This window comes from Marmota marmota, unplaced genomic scaffold (assembly GCF_001458135.2).
Source record: "Marmota marmota marmota unplaced genomic scaffold, marMar, whole genome shotgun sequence".
NCBI lineage: Eukaryota > Metazoa > Chordata > Mammalia > Rodentia > Sciuridae > Marmota > Marmota marmota.
The window spans coordinates 30,409,721-30,424,511 of NW_026000108.1; the positions used below are offsets into that span (position 1 = coordinate 30,409,721).

At 37.2% G+C, this 14,791-nt stretch overlaps 1 protein-coding gene across 3 annotated transcripts in view; it reads left to right on the forward strand.

Moving 5' to 3' along the window:
• The window catches only part of Wdr19 (WD repeat domain 19), a 73,509-nt gene that overhangs the window by 7,126 nt on the left and 51,592 nt on the right, over positions 1–14,791 (forward strand). Inside the window, exons 5-12 of one of the 3 annotated variants that reach the window (XM_015482040.2) lie at positions 1,706–1,821; positions 4,850–4,965; positions 7,930–8,010; positions 9,258–9,370; positions 9,650–9,823; positions 13,025–13,095; positions 13,541–13,713; positions 13,804–13,918. In XM_015482040.2, coding sequence (XP_015337526.1) covers positions 1,706–1,821; positions 4,850–4,965; positions 7,930–8,010; positions 9,258–9,370; positions 9,650–9,823; positions 13,025–13,095; positions 13,541–13,713; positions 13,804–13,918 — 959 coding nt within the window. The remainder of the gene's footprint in view (positions 1–1,705; positions 1,822–4,849; positions 4,966–7,929; positions 8,011–9,257; positions 9,371–9,649; positions 9,824–13,024; positions 13,096–13,540; positions 13,714–13,803; positions 13,919–14,791) is intronic. The other 2 variants (XM_048784347.1, XM_048784348.1) reach the window with 2 other exon arrangements.

Sequence of the window (14,791 nt, forward strand, 5' to 3'; positions counted from 1 at the left end):
GGGGGGGGGGGGGGGGGGAGAAGACATTAGAAGAGCTGTGAGACCCCAGTGCCTATCTAGCCCTAGGGAAAGAGAGGGAAGGAAGAATGAATAGAGACATCTTTGACTGCAGCATAGTTCTGAGACAGTTCAGCTGGGCCTAGGGGGAATCTTTGAAGCTAAGGAGTCCTGGATCTCCAGGAATGGGCCTTGGAGTATCCCTGTCTTGTTCAGTCATTATCTAGAAACAGTCCATGGCAAAGCATAGCTCCACTCATGGAGGTGATAGAGTCCAGTGCTGAGCAGCTGGGGCCCTAGATCAGTTACACTCTGCAGCCAGAGATCTGAGAGACAGTCACATGGCTGCTACACCTGCTTAAACAGGTAGAGAAAAATTCATGTTTGTCTTTTATAAAATATATAGTTAATAGAAGAACCCAGCAGTCTGGTATATTAGCACTCCCTTTACTTACTGAAATTAATTTTTAACTAAACATTTTGTCATATACACATGTTATTAAAACTAACTTTTCATATACTTATTCTTATCATACTTTTATGACCTTTTACAAACTTATATCAATTAAGTATATAATTTGAGGCGGGGGCGGTACTGGAGATTGAACTCACGGGCACTCAACCCTGAGCCACATCCCCAGCCCTATTTTGTATTTTATTTAGAGACAGGGTCTCACTGAGTTGCTTGCACCTCCCTTTTGCTGAGGCTGGCTTTGAACTCTCGATCCTCCTGCCTCAGCCTCCCAAACTGCTGGGATTACAGGCGTGTGCACCCCGCCCAGCTTAAGTATATAATTTTTGATGCTCAAATTCTCCTAATTTAGCTTGAGAAGTCCTCTTTAAGCTTACTCTTTTAATTACTACCCTCAACATTCTTGGGAGGAGTGCTCTTCCTGAAAACAGGAGCATGGTCTGTCAGTGGTGTTCAAAATGTAGCTGCATCAGAGGGCTTACTAAAACACATATAGCCAGGTAACACTACCACCACCCCAGCCATGCCCAAGTTTTTCACTGAGTGGTTCGAGGTTGACATCTGGCATTTCTAATAAGTTCCCAGGTGATGCTGCTGGTTCTGGGTTTGAAAGCTGCTGATCTAGACCCATTGTGGTTTCTTTTCTCAATATGTGGAATGAGCTATTTCCCAAAGAGTCCTTGATTACCTTTCACAGGGAATTATATAAAAGTCCAACCCATGAATCTTAGATTGCATATTATAACTGGTGGCAGGTAAAAGTGCTTTCTACCTGCTTCTGAGCTATTCTTAATAGTGACAGAGACAGCAAAAAGATATATCTTTTTTTAAAGTCACAGATTCCCAGTGATTTTTCCAATTCAGTATATCATGTTATTTTACTACTACTTTGTGAAAGCACAAAGTTTCATCATCCATTAAGATTTTTACAACAATTAATGGTAAACCCATCATTAGTGAAGTAATATCAAGAGTCATTCCATGAAATTTGAGGTTACATCATAACCAACTAGAAGTCTATATTATATATTTATATTTTGAGTCTGATCCTAAGATCATCTTATAGCATCTCCAAAATTTCTTTAGCACTTAATTTTTGTCCTTAAGCATTAAGTTATAATTTCATGCTTTAGCTTCTGAGCAGAGGTTAAGATTATTTCATGAAGTACATTTTGAAAGGATTATTTAGAGGTCATAATGGTGAATTGTTTAGTAATTTGTATCTTAATGTTACAGGGATCAAATGTCTTTCCTTCTTTGGGCAAAAGTTGGAAGTTTCCTGGCTGTTGGAACTATTAAAGGAAATTTGCTAATTTATAATCATCAGACATCTCGAAAGATTCCTGTCCTTGGTAGGTTGTAGCTGGAAACACTGCCGAATATTTGAGATGCTTTACCTAAATGTAAATTTTTTGCCTCATATTCTCTTGATATTGCAAAGGAAATTTTGTAACAGGAAGGCCCTCCCTGCTTCAGTCTCACAGCTAGTTAAACAAGAAAATCCCTCTTCACTGCTTACTAAGAATTTCCCAGGGTTAAGGTCAGCTGATGTCTTTGGGCAACAAGACAATAATGATATGGATTCCATTTGTCCTTTTCTCACCCAGCTTGTATCTTTCAAGGTGAACTTTAGTTATGTTATAATGTAACAATTTTAGTCCATGTAGTAGGTGAACCAAAACATTTGGTAATTGTTTAAGTGAAGTATATTCAGATTCCTAATTCTGACACCTCACTCTGTCCAAACACCAATTAAATCTAGATGTTGAGGGTTTGGAATTGTGGCACTTGTCTAGTAAGTGTGAGGCACTGGGTTCAATCCTCTGCACCACATAAAAAAATAAATAAAACAAAGGTTTGTATACATCTATAACTAAAAAAAAAAATAGATAAATTTAGGTGTTGGGCTGAGTTCTGTTTGCCTCAGGTATGTGGCTAGGAAGTGTTTGTTTCTTGTCTGACCTAGTTTCAGGCTCTTTGAATCCCCCACCCTTTGGTCACCTGGCCTGTGCCCTCTGAATACCCTTGAAGATGCAGTATTGGTTCTTTTCAGTTAACATCATGCTGCTGACTTGTGGAACTATTGGGCTTAATGCAGGTGGCCAGAAAAAGTTATAACTTACTGCTAACAAAGGTATTAAACTCCAGAGGTAGTGGCACCTACAGAATACTTGAGTACCTTTCCATTAAGGACAGTTAATCCTTTCAAATTATTTTCACCTTTATGTATCTCTTTAATATTAATTTTAATTCTACAGCTAAACAGTAATGTCATTGACCTATTTGAAAGATTAAACTAAAATTTTTGAAGTTACAAAAATCAAATTTATCATGTAAATTATCTGTTTGACTTGAGTAGGCATTTTTTATTTCCCACTTATCTGCAGGTAGATCTCATCAGCTAATTTTTAAGCCCCAGAAATTGTGACACTCATGGTATAAGAAAATAATTGCCCATGATTATTTTTTAATAAGGCATTTGACATGTATACGTTATTTTGCTCTTCAATTTAATATGAATATTGATGTTGCTTACTTCCTTATTTAATAACTATGTAAAATGGACCTTAAGAGATGCAGATTAATTACAGATTTTAGGTCCTTTACTTAAACTTAAACCTGCCTTTCTCACAGGTGACTGTGACTTGTGACTCTGCTTTTTTTTCTAACTTGCTTTCTAAAACCCAGCCATCCCATTTCTAATAGCAGCTGATGGTTGCATGAGATGTCAGCACTTTGCAGTAACTAAGGATCTATGACCTTGTTCCAAGTTGCACTTACTTTTCTTGAACTAGACAAGATACAAGCAGTTCTTGCTTTGCCTGGTTCAAATATGCATGAATCCAAGTTAGAAGAGTTTAATTAAATGATGCCAGTTTCCTGTAACACAGTTCCCATCTCAGTTACATAGTATGTTAATTGTGAGTTAATGTTAATTAAATGAGTTGATAATATGTAAAGTGCCCTGAGCACTACAAGTGGGGACAGACGTTGGCTTTTATCGTAAGGCTAACCCGAGTTCTGAGCACTGGAAGCAAAAGGGCCTTTGGGTTTATAGGAAGAAAGAGGGAAGACCTTCTTCTCCCTTTCTTGCGTAAGGAAAGGAGTTTGTCTTGGGCATCTTTCCACCTTCCTCACAAAGTCCTTTTCCCTCCCCTGTATACCAGAGTCCCTCAGTATACAATCAGCAAAATCTCTGTTTCTCCAGTCTGTTCTCTGAATGTTCTCTTCACGTCGGTGCTCTGGTCTCCTGATTTGAAATACTCCCTGTATCCTGAAAACTCCTTAATTTATCTCTCTTCCATACCACACACTCATACATCCAGCTGCTTCCTCAACATCTTCAAAGAGATGTCAAGTACATGCTTCAGATTTAATATCTCCAAAACCCTCTTGGCCCACAGCGTCCCTCTTCTTGCTGATGACATTTTATCATTTCAAATTGTGAGGCCAAACTTTACATTGCCCTTGACCCTTTTCTTTCTCATACTTTCCATGTCTCGTTTATCAGAAACTCTGGTTTCTACCTCCAAATATCCCCAGATTCCTGCCTGTCTCATTACCTCTCCTGCTGCTATCAGGGCATGGGCCTTCGTATTTTCCATCTGAATTTCTGTAGTCTCCTCTTCTTTGGTCTCCCTGCCTAAGCTCTTGCCCTGCCATAGAATACAGTTGGCCCTCCATATTTGGGGGTTCTACATCCTCAGGCTCACCTAGCCACAAATCAAATATATTCAGAAAAAAAAAAAATCTATCTATACTAAGCATGTACATATTTTTTTCATTTCATTATTCTTTTATTATTTCAGAGAGAGAGTTATTGTGCTGACTGGAAAGCTCAGAGAAAGTTTCTGATCCTTAGTGGTTATCTACTATTACTAGCTAAGAAACTCAGGTTCATTCATATTTTCGCCTTAGCATTACCATGAAGTATCATGAGTGATTAAAACTATGAGTGTTCTTTCTACTTCATGATTTACCAGACCATGGTAAATTGTGGAGCTGATTATAAGTAAAGATGATATCACTGCTTTGGGATTTACTTCTCTTAAGGACATTATTGTTACAGGCTTTATTAGTTGTAAACAAACAAAATTTGTCAAGGATCAGAATATCTTTTTATGTGCTTAAATCCAGATAAAATTTGGAAAGAGCATTAACCTTATGTACCTTTTTCTTGATTTACAACTTAGTAATAAACTGTTTTAAATAAGGTTGTGCAGACACTAACTGCTTTGAAGATATTCTAAATTCTTTGTTATTGAATCCCATGGTATATCACCTAAATTTTCAGACTGGCGTCACAGATTTATTTATTTATTTATTTATTTTGAGAACTCCATGTGGCTATACAAAAATTATCTTTTTTTTTTCCCTTAGGAAAACATACCAAAAGAATCACATGTGGATGTTGGAGTACAGAAAATCTGCTTGCTTTAGGTGGTGAAGATAAAATAATTACAGTTAGTAACCAGGAGGGGGACACAATAAGACAGGTAATATAGTAATGTCTCTGTGGTCTGATATATTCAAATTTTTCCTCAAAATAGTTTGTCTATTGGGCTGGGGTTATGACTCAGCAGTAGAGTGTTCACCTAGCACATGCAAGGTCCTAGGTTCAATCCTCAGCACCACATAAAAATAAATAAATAAAATAAATGTATTGTGTCCAACTACAACTAAAAAATAAATATTAAAAAAAAATAGTTTGTCAGGGCTGGGGATGTAGCTCAGTTGGTAGAGTGCTTGCCTCACATGAACAAGGCCCTGGGTTCAATCACTAACACCACCAAAAAAATAAAAATAAAAAAATAAATAGTTTGTTTATCAAACTAATCTATAAAATTTTAAAGTCTCTGTGTTGTTTATGTATGCAATAATTTTATGTTTTAAGTGTCAAAAAACTTTCTCTTCATGTAATATTAGGACATTTTTCTTTAGTATGAATACTAATTCAGATATCCTCCTGTGTATATTTCCCTGTTGTATTAGAATAGATTATCAGCTGTGGTTATAGTAGTATGTTCATGAACTAACTCGTATTTTATATATGTGTATTGACAATATAAATGTGATAACTGGTGGATCTTAATCAGACTTGCCTGATTCTAAAGTCCATATCTTTACCAAACATGTTAAATTACTTCCAAAGTAATCCTGATTACATTTAATTTCAAGATTAAAATTTTACTACCATTTAAATTTCCCAAGATTGATTAGATTTTTAGAGGCTCTCTCCATGAGAGAATTTGGTTGCCAATAGGTACATAATCAATAGGAGAAATAACCAACAGGAAAATTTTGCTTTGGACTACTGTTTACAATTTAGTAATGCTAGAGAAATATCGACTAACACCTTTTCCGGACTATCTGTCAGGTATACAGTACTGCTATGGATAGAAGCAGTATAAAATATGACTCTGGATTAGCCAACTATTATACATAATAAATTAGTTCAAAATGAAGTAGCTTAAACATCTGTTATTTCATAGTTTTTGTGGACGAGGAATCCAGACACAGCTTCTCTGGGTGCCTCTATGTCAAGGTCTCTCACAAGCCTGTGAGCATGTTGCCAGACAGGGCTGCAGTCTCCTCTGAAGGCCTTACAGGGAGGTGGGATCTGCTTCTAACCTCACTCATGTGATTGTTGATAGAGTTCAATTCCTTATGGGTTGCTAGACTTGGGGTCTTAGTACCTCTTCACTGGAAGTCTTCCTCATTTTTTTGCCCCAAGGATCTCTGCATGGAATATGCTGTGATTTGAATGTGGTTTGAATGACCCTCAAAGGGTCATGTGATGGAAGATTGGTCCCCAGTGTGACAATGTTGGGAGATAATGGGAGGCAACAGAGTCTCAGAGGGCAGAAAGAAATTAATGTAGTCCTCAAGGGACCCTGATTAGCCCTCATGAGAAGGGTTATAACAGAGTTGCTCTCTGGCTTCCTGTCTCACCATGTGATTTCTCATCCTCTCCACATTCCCACCATGAAGCCAGAGGCTGCTGGCAATAGGGCCCCACCTCAAGAAGACGTCACTAATCATCTAAAACATGCATGACCTTACATTACGAGTTGTCAAATTTTGTGATATAATTTGCAAGTCCTATAGCATTTAGGAGATGGAGAAAATCAATGAAAGTTGGATTGTGAATCTTTAAAAGACAGAAGGCTAAAATGTTAACAAAGAGACCCCAAATTATAGAGACTGTAAGAATATGGCCGTTTGGGTGTTTTTTTGTTTTTTTCCCCCTCTCTCTCTTTCTCTTACTCATGTAACAGCAGAGAGATGGGCAGGCCATCTAGGTACCACTGCCTCACAAAGTTGAGCAGAATCCCAGTTTCCTTCCATCTTAGTTATCTGCCATTTTGTAGGATGTCATGTTCTCTGTTAAAGCTGGTGCACCAGGATTATATCTGTATTTCAGTCACAGAGAAGGGAGAAAGAGAAGTGACATGCAAGAAATCTGTATAGGACTTAATCTGGAAGGTGCTTGTTTTATTTCCATTCATATTATGATGACTAGAACCTAGTTATATGGCCACTATCACTCTTGCCTGGGAAGCTGCAAATTTAGTCCACAGAGGACTGCTAAAACTTGTTTTAATGAATAATGCAAAGCATTTAGCAGTATCTGTCATTCCGTCTGAGCAGAACAACATGAACAGAGATAGGAAGGGACACTTCTTATAGTTTGTCCTAGTATAACTGAAGGTGTGGGTTTTGACTGAGAAAGTGAGACAGAAGAAAGTTGGTTCTGTATCTGGAAAGCTCAAAGTTGGGCAGAAGTAAGTCCTATCATGCTGAGCATCACCATAGCATGATTAAAATGGATCTTCAGGAAGATTAATCTAGCATAAAAGTTGTTTACTATGACATAATTTTATAAACCTCATAATTCTGATCATTCTATTTGAATGCCCTTTAGAAATAGAATGGAATACAAATGCTACAATGCCTCTGTCCCACCATGTACCCATATCAGACATCACGAATAAATAATTGGATTTTTTTCCTCCACTGACCCAATGCAAGAGCTTATTTTTTTCCACAGAGCATCCCAGTAATTCACTATGGTTTAGCCACTATTCACACAAGATAACTGTTTCACATTTCTGCTCCCTAAGAAGTCTCCTTCCAAATTTAGACATACTGCTTAAGTCATCACGTGGTAGGAGATGTATGTATAAGTATTGCTTCATCTGGTTTACTTCAGAACTTTGTTATTCTGCATATCACTCCATTATTACTTGTATGAATTTTTTTTATCCAACACTAGTCAGAAATAAAAGCAATATATCTGTTTTGTTAACATTCAGAATTTGTGCATGTGGTATTTTGTTTTGTATTTTGAGGTTTTGGGAATTATATCCAGGGCCTTGTTAGATCCATAAGCCCCAAGTCCTCTAGAAAGAATTTGAATATTGGGTTTGTTCACAGTGATGATATCTTTATCCTTATAGACATCGGTGAGATCAGAGCCAAGCCACATGCAATTTGCCACGATAAAGACCAGCGACCAAAGTGCTGCTACTGAAAACACAGTAAGAATTCTAAATCAAACCCATGCCCAAGTCATTGTGGTAATTTTGTAGAATATAGCTATTTCCTTTTCTTGGATGGGTTTTGAAAAATAAATTATGTTTGTCACTTATTAATCCAAAGTAGGGCTCAGTCTCGCAGGCCTGAAAATTGCTTTTGCCTCTGCTGACCTCTGGTATCACAGAAAATGAGAATAACTTCCTGTTCCAGTTGGTGCTGTTGCTCTGTTCATTCATGTGGTAACAAAAACAGGGGAGATTAGTGATTTCTCTGTGACTTTTTTTCTTTACGATTGGGTGAACAGATCTCAAAAGTTGTAATTTTTCATTCCTTAATACCTAGTTACATTTTCCTTTCTACATTTTAATATTCCAAAATCCAGATGATTTGCATAATCAACATGCATATATTTAATGAAGTAATGTGTCTTTATTTCCTATAAAGCAATTTTTATGTTGATATTGACTACTATTGTTGACATCTTAGAATCAGGGAATATATCAAAGTGTCACTCTTGATGAAGTCAAATAAACAAACATGCTCTTTTTTCTCCCCAACACAAATATACCTTCCACTGAGAATTATGTTAAGTGTTAACTTGTGTTAGTAGCAGAGGAATGCTAGTTTAGCCATGCTCACCTACAAGTGATGGAAGTAATGATATAAAAAGCCAGGCTAGATCATCCATAGAAGTGTGGGGATCTGTAATCCCCAGTGGCTCAAAAGCAGATTGGCCTCTTAGAATGGAAGACTCTTTAAACTCTGAATATGAAATAAGTTCAGTGAAACTATGTCAGACTTATACTCCCACATTGCATAGTGTTCCAAGGAGAGGTATAGAGTTTAAGAGTCTATTCCAGCTGGGTGTGGTGGTGTACACTTATAATCCCAACAACTTTCGAGTTTGAAGCCAGCCTCAGCATCTTAGCAAGACCCTGTCCCAAAACAAACTCAGTGGTTAAGCACCCTTGGGTTCAATCCCTGGTACCAAAAGAAAAAGAGGCTATTCCACAAAGGTATTTTAGAATATTTCAAAGGATATGTTAAAGATGTGTAAAGCCAAGGACCCTTACCAAAATATACCTCACTAGATGTATTTTTTGTTAAGTCACATTATCATGCTAATGTAGCACATGGAAATTTGGTTTATTGTTTTCCTAAATTAGGTTCAGCTGTTTGGATTTGCTTATTGGTCTTTTCAAGAACTACTAAGTAATTTATTTCACAATCTCCTGATCTTTTGTGACAGATAAGTGCGGTGATTGGCAAGAAAACTTTGTGTATTTTTAATATAAATGATCCAGATTGCCCAATTGATCTGGAATTTCAGCAGCGCTATGGCAGTATTGTCTGCTATAGTTGGTATGTACCAAAAGCTCATTATAGAAAGAAATCCATTGTTTTTCCATACTAATTATATGTATAAAGTTTTGCCTGTAACATTCTGTATAGAGCATTTCTGAGTTACAATCTGTGATTAAGTATGTGAAACTGCCTAGCATATTATCTGATATTTAGTTGGCCCTTGATAAATTATATTCTTTAAGGTATTTGCTGATTTCCCATATTACCAGTAATATATGAGTCTCCTTTTTTTAAAATTTCTTTTTCTTTACCATATTTTTGCCTTTGTTGCTGCAGGTTTGGTGATGGCTACATCATGATTGGTTTTTCACGTGGCATTTTCGTGGCCATTTCTACATACTTCCAAGAAATCGGGCATGAGGTATTTCAGACTCGCAACCATAAAGATAATCTAACCAGTATTGCAATATCACAGACTCTTAACAAAGCTGCCACATGTGGAGATAACTGGTAAGTCATATTCTCATATCGCTAGGAAAGTTTATATAGAGAATACTCAAGAAAATCAATAAGACTTTGGTAACTGATAAATCTGACATTCATACTTTCTTGGACTCTGAGAATGTGTTTATAATTGCAGATTTCTAAAACTCTTTCATCCTCTGCTGCCTTTAACACCCAGGGCAAAAATGTAATATGGAATATTCTAGAAAATCAATCTTAAAAATAGTATAGGCAATCTCAGGTAATCAGGTCAGCACTTTGCACCCTGTCTCTCCTACCGTACACAGCTGTAAAACCTGGAGAGAATGATGGAGCAGCTATTTAAGGTCTCTGAAATGTAAATATTAGCAGGTCAGAATTCAAAGTACCACTGAACCAACAATGAGGCTTCCTTTCTCCTCCACTCTCTCTCAGGCAGGACTCAAGGTAGCCCAAATCCTAGAAGCAGGCATCAGAGCACAGAGAGCTGTAAAACATTGCAGGAAAGGAAAGACCTAATGATCAGAGGCAATTGGGGAAATGTCCTGATTTTTGAGTTTTCATTCTTGTTTTTCTCTCCTGCCCTGGCCACCAAGTAGCCTGCAAGAGCATTAGCACCAAGGACCCACAGGCACCTCAAGCTTTGACGGAGGGTACCCTCCTTCATCTGTTAGAGGACCTGTGGTCCCAAGGAAGCGGAACAAATCCCTGTTGCTTATTTTTCTTTCTGCCCACAGATGCTGGTGCAGTTGTAGGGACTACAACAGAGTACAGGGTATCTAGACCCCCAGGGTTCCCAGAGGACCAAAAAGGGAATCCCAAGGAACCAGAAAACAAAGAGGGAGGGACTCAGGAAAGCAATCTGAAACAGATGTTTATGAACTCCTAGGTTTACCCCTCAGCTTGTATGTGTAAATCGTTTTTTTAACTTTATTTTATTATTATTTTTTTTTATGTGGTGCTGAGGATCTAACCCAGTCCAGTGCCTCACACATGCTAGGCAAGCACTCCATCACTGAGCCACAACCCCAGCCCCTGTAAATCTTATTCTAAACATTTACCAAAGACTTTGAGCATTGAACTGAGGTCCAATACTAGCCACTGAGTGGGCCGTGCATGGACACATATAAATTCTACTGCAGAAGCTTAGAAAATAGAGCTGTCATTGAAGCCATAACCCTCAGTTATTGCCTACTAGAATAACCAAATGGGTTGATTGCCTACTAGAACAAAAATATTAACCCTCTCCAAAGGAATTAGGTTAGACACAGATTCTCAAAACATAATGTTTAAAATGTCCAGAATATAACCCCAAATTACCTGGCATCTGAAGAATCAAAAAAAGTTCCACTCACTTGGGAAAGGGCAATCAGAGGACAACAATGCCAAGAAGGTACAGAGGCAGCTATTACTGAAATACTCTCAAAGGGCTAATAATCTAAAATTGGATGGGGCAAAGAGAAGTGGGGAAGGGAGGCAAGAGGGTAAGAAAGATGGTGGAATGAGACGGACATCATTATCCCAGGTACATGTGTGATTTCACGAATGGTGTGACTCTTCTTCATGTACAATTAGAGAAGCAAAAAATTCTGTTCCATTTGTGTACAATGAATCAAAGACCTTTCTACTGTCATGTATAACTGATTAGAACTAATTTTTCTAAAAAGCATGATAGATAAATTAAAATGGAATACTAAAAAAAATTCAAATATAAATGAAGAAAAGAAAAGGAGAACAGGAACAAAAGATAGAGGAGACAAACAAGACAAATGCCATAGATCTACATTCAAACCTACCTAGACTACATTAAATATAAACGATACAGTTATATCATTTATAGGCCGTTAGAATGGATTTTTAAATGACCATATTATATGCTGCCTGTAAGAAACTCACTTCAAATATAACTAAGAAAAAAAGTAAAAGGATGAAAAAAGTTAAAACCTTCCAATGCTAATCAAAAGAACTCTCAGCAATATGAATATGTAACAACAGATCCCACCATTATGTACTACTATAATGCACCAATGCAAACAAGAAACCCCAGCAAAAGAAAGATGGGGCTGGGGAGGAAGGAGGCAACATAAAGGGTCCTGTAGTCATGGACTATCTGTATCCTCATTGTGGTTGTGGACCTCAGGTTTCTCACATTAGAATATTACATAGAACTAACACACACACACTCACACACACAGTTCTACTGGGTACCAGTAGAACTGGGGACATCTAAATAAGGTTTGCGGAGTATGTCAGTGTCAGTAACCTGATTGTGATATTATACTATAATTTTCCAAGATGTCACCACTGGGGGGAGGGGTTTTCGGACTCTCTTGGGATCACTTCTGAAAACTGCATGTGGGTCTATAATTTTCTCAAAATAAAAAGATTAACTAATGAAAAGAACAGGGGGGAAATGTAAGGGGAAAACACTAGGAGGGAGGAGGAAGAGGGAGACACGGAGGAAAGAAATTTGATGCTTATTGGGCTCCAGTATTGTAGTATACGACTTTCATTTTCATGGACCTATTTATTCTTCCCAGTCAGCTGAGGAAGTGATATTATGTCCCCATTTTTTTCAGCGCTTTCAACCTAGGCCTTGTGATTCCAAATCTAATGCACTTTCTGTTGTACCTCCCCACTTTTTATATGAACCAGTTCTGGGCAGGGGAGAAAGGTGACCTGTTATAAAGAGCACTTGTGTCATCTTACAATAATTAAACTGCTCACCTAGGTACACGTATGAAGACACGAATGGAGTGACTCTACTTTGTGTGCAACCAGAAAAATGAAAAAATTGTGTTCCATTTGGGTGCTATCAATCAAAATGCATTCTGCTGTCATATATAACTAATTAGAACAAACAAATAAATAAATATTTTTAAAAACTGCTCAGAAGAAGGTTCTCCTATTCAAACTTCATCAGAACAATATTAACTTCCCTTTGTAGTAGCTATATAGATCAGAGAATTAAGTGGGATACTGCTCCCCTTCCTGTGCCCACACATGCTCAAATAAGCAAACAAACCTAACCAGAAGAAATTTTTTTTTTTTTTTAATTTTTTATTGTGGGTGAAAATTTTAATATTATCTTACCTTAACCCACTAGATTATCCTATATGTCCTATTTGGGAGACCTCTGATCTATTCCACAGTTTATAATTTTTTTGTGAACTAAAACAGTTTTACATAGAGCTCATATATATTTAAAATATCCTCTTTTTTTTCCAGCATTAAAATTCATGACTTGGCAGAATTAAAAGACATGTATGCTATAGTCAACCTGGATGATGAAAATAAAGGTATTGATTTTCCTGAAGCAGTTGACATCTTCTCATTTCAATTATAGAGAGTAATTCTGTGTTTGTTATTGTGTAATATGCATTCATTGTAAGAGGAATAAAATTAACACCTTTCATTAGAGTTCCCTAAAATAGTCTCCTTATTTTAGTAATTATGTTAAATCATTCTACTTGACTAACAGAATATTAGCACACTTAAAACCAGAGATTTAAAGTGAATTGGAAAATTAATATATATTTTCCATTTGAGCCATATTGGATGAGTTTGCACTCATATTCTTATGCTCATCCATGGTGAATTCCCTATTTTAAATAAATACTATATTTGAAAAAAAATATTTGAAGTTTTTTCTAAGCCTCTGGTAGCTTAAGTAAAAATATGTGCTTGCTTGCCTGCAACTGTAAATTGTTTTTTTTTAATTGTTTGTGTTGTGAATTTTTTCAGGGTTGGGTACCTTGTCCTGGACAGATGATGGCCAGTTGCTGGCACTGTCTACCCAAAGGGGCTCACTCCACGTTTTCCTGACCAAGCTTCCCATACTGGGGGCTGCCTGCAGCACAAGGATTGCGTATCTCACCTCCCTCCTTGAGGTCACCGTAGCCAACCTTGTTGAAGGAGTATGAAAATGGTGTTATTTTTATTTTATTTATTAATAAATCAAAACAGTTTTAACAGCTGATTACCGCTCTTACTTCTCTCTGTTATAGGAGACACCAATCACAGTCTCAGTTGATGTGGAACCCAACTTTATAGCAGTAGGTCTCTATCATCTGGCTGTGGGAATGAACAATCGAGCCTGGTTTTATGTTCTTGGAGAGAACGGCAAGTCGACATCCATTTGTTGCATTGTTATCTAGCATATAATTTCTGTATAACACTGGAAGTTTCTCTTAAGACCAAGTCTTTCACTCATTTTTGTCCAAACATCTCTTTCTTAACTTGAATGGCTTTGTGAATCCTCTAAAAATTTTGTGTGATTTTTAGAAAGATTTTCTTCTTTACCTTTGGAGTGAAAATAGCATGGTATAGTGGGTAGACTGGAATTAGAGAGGAGCTGGGTTCAATTCCCCTTCTGCTTCTGTAAGCTAAGTGAACTGTAGCCTACTTACTCCACCCCTGTGAGCTTTGGTTCACTCATCTGGAAAATGAGGCTACTCTATGTTTAAGGGATCATGAGGCAGATTTTTTTTTTTTTTTTGCATACATGACAATAGTGGAATGCATTACACTCTTTATTACCCATTTACAGCACAATTTTTCGTAACTCTGTATATAAAGTATGTTCACACCAAATTATGCCATTATACACTACATGTACTTTCTTTTTTTTTTTCATTACAATTCTTAATACACATATATACCACAATTTATCATCTCTGTTTATATATAAGGTATGTTGACACCAAATTCAAATCTTCATACATGTATTTTGTATAATGATGACCATCACCTTTCACCATCCTTGCTATTCCCCTCCCCCCTCCCTTTCCCTCCCACCCTTCTTCCCTATCTAGAAATAATCTGCCTCCCATGCTCTCCCTCCCTACCCCACTTTGATTCACCCCCCTTATATCAGAGAAAACATTTGGCATTTGTTTTTGGGGGGTTGGCTAACTTCACTTAGCATAATCTTCTCTAATGCCATCCATTTACCTACAAATGCCATGACTTGTTCTTTTTTAGTGCTGAGTAATA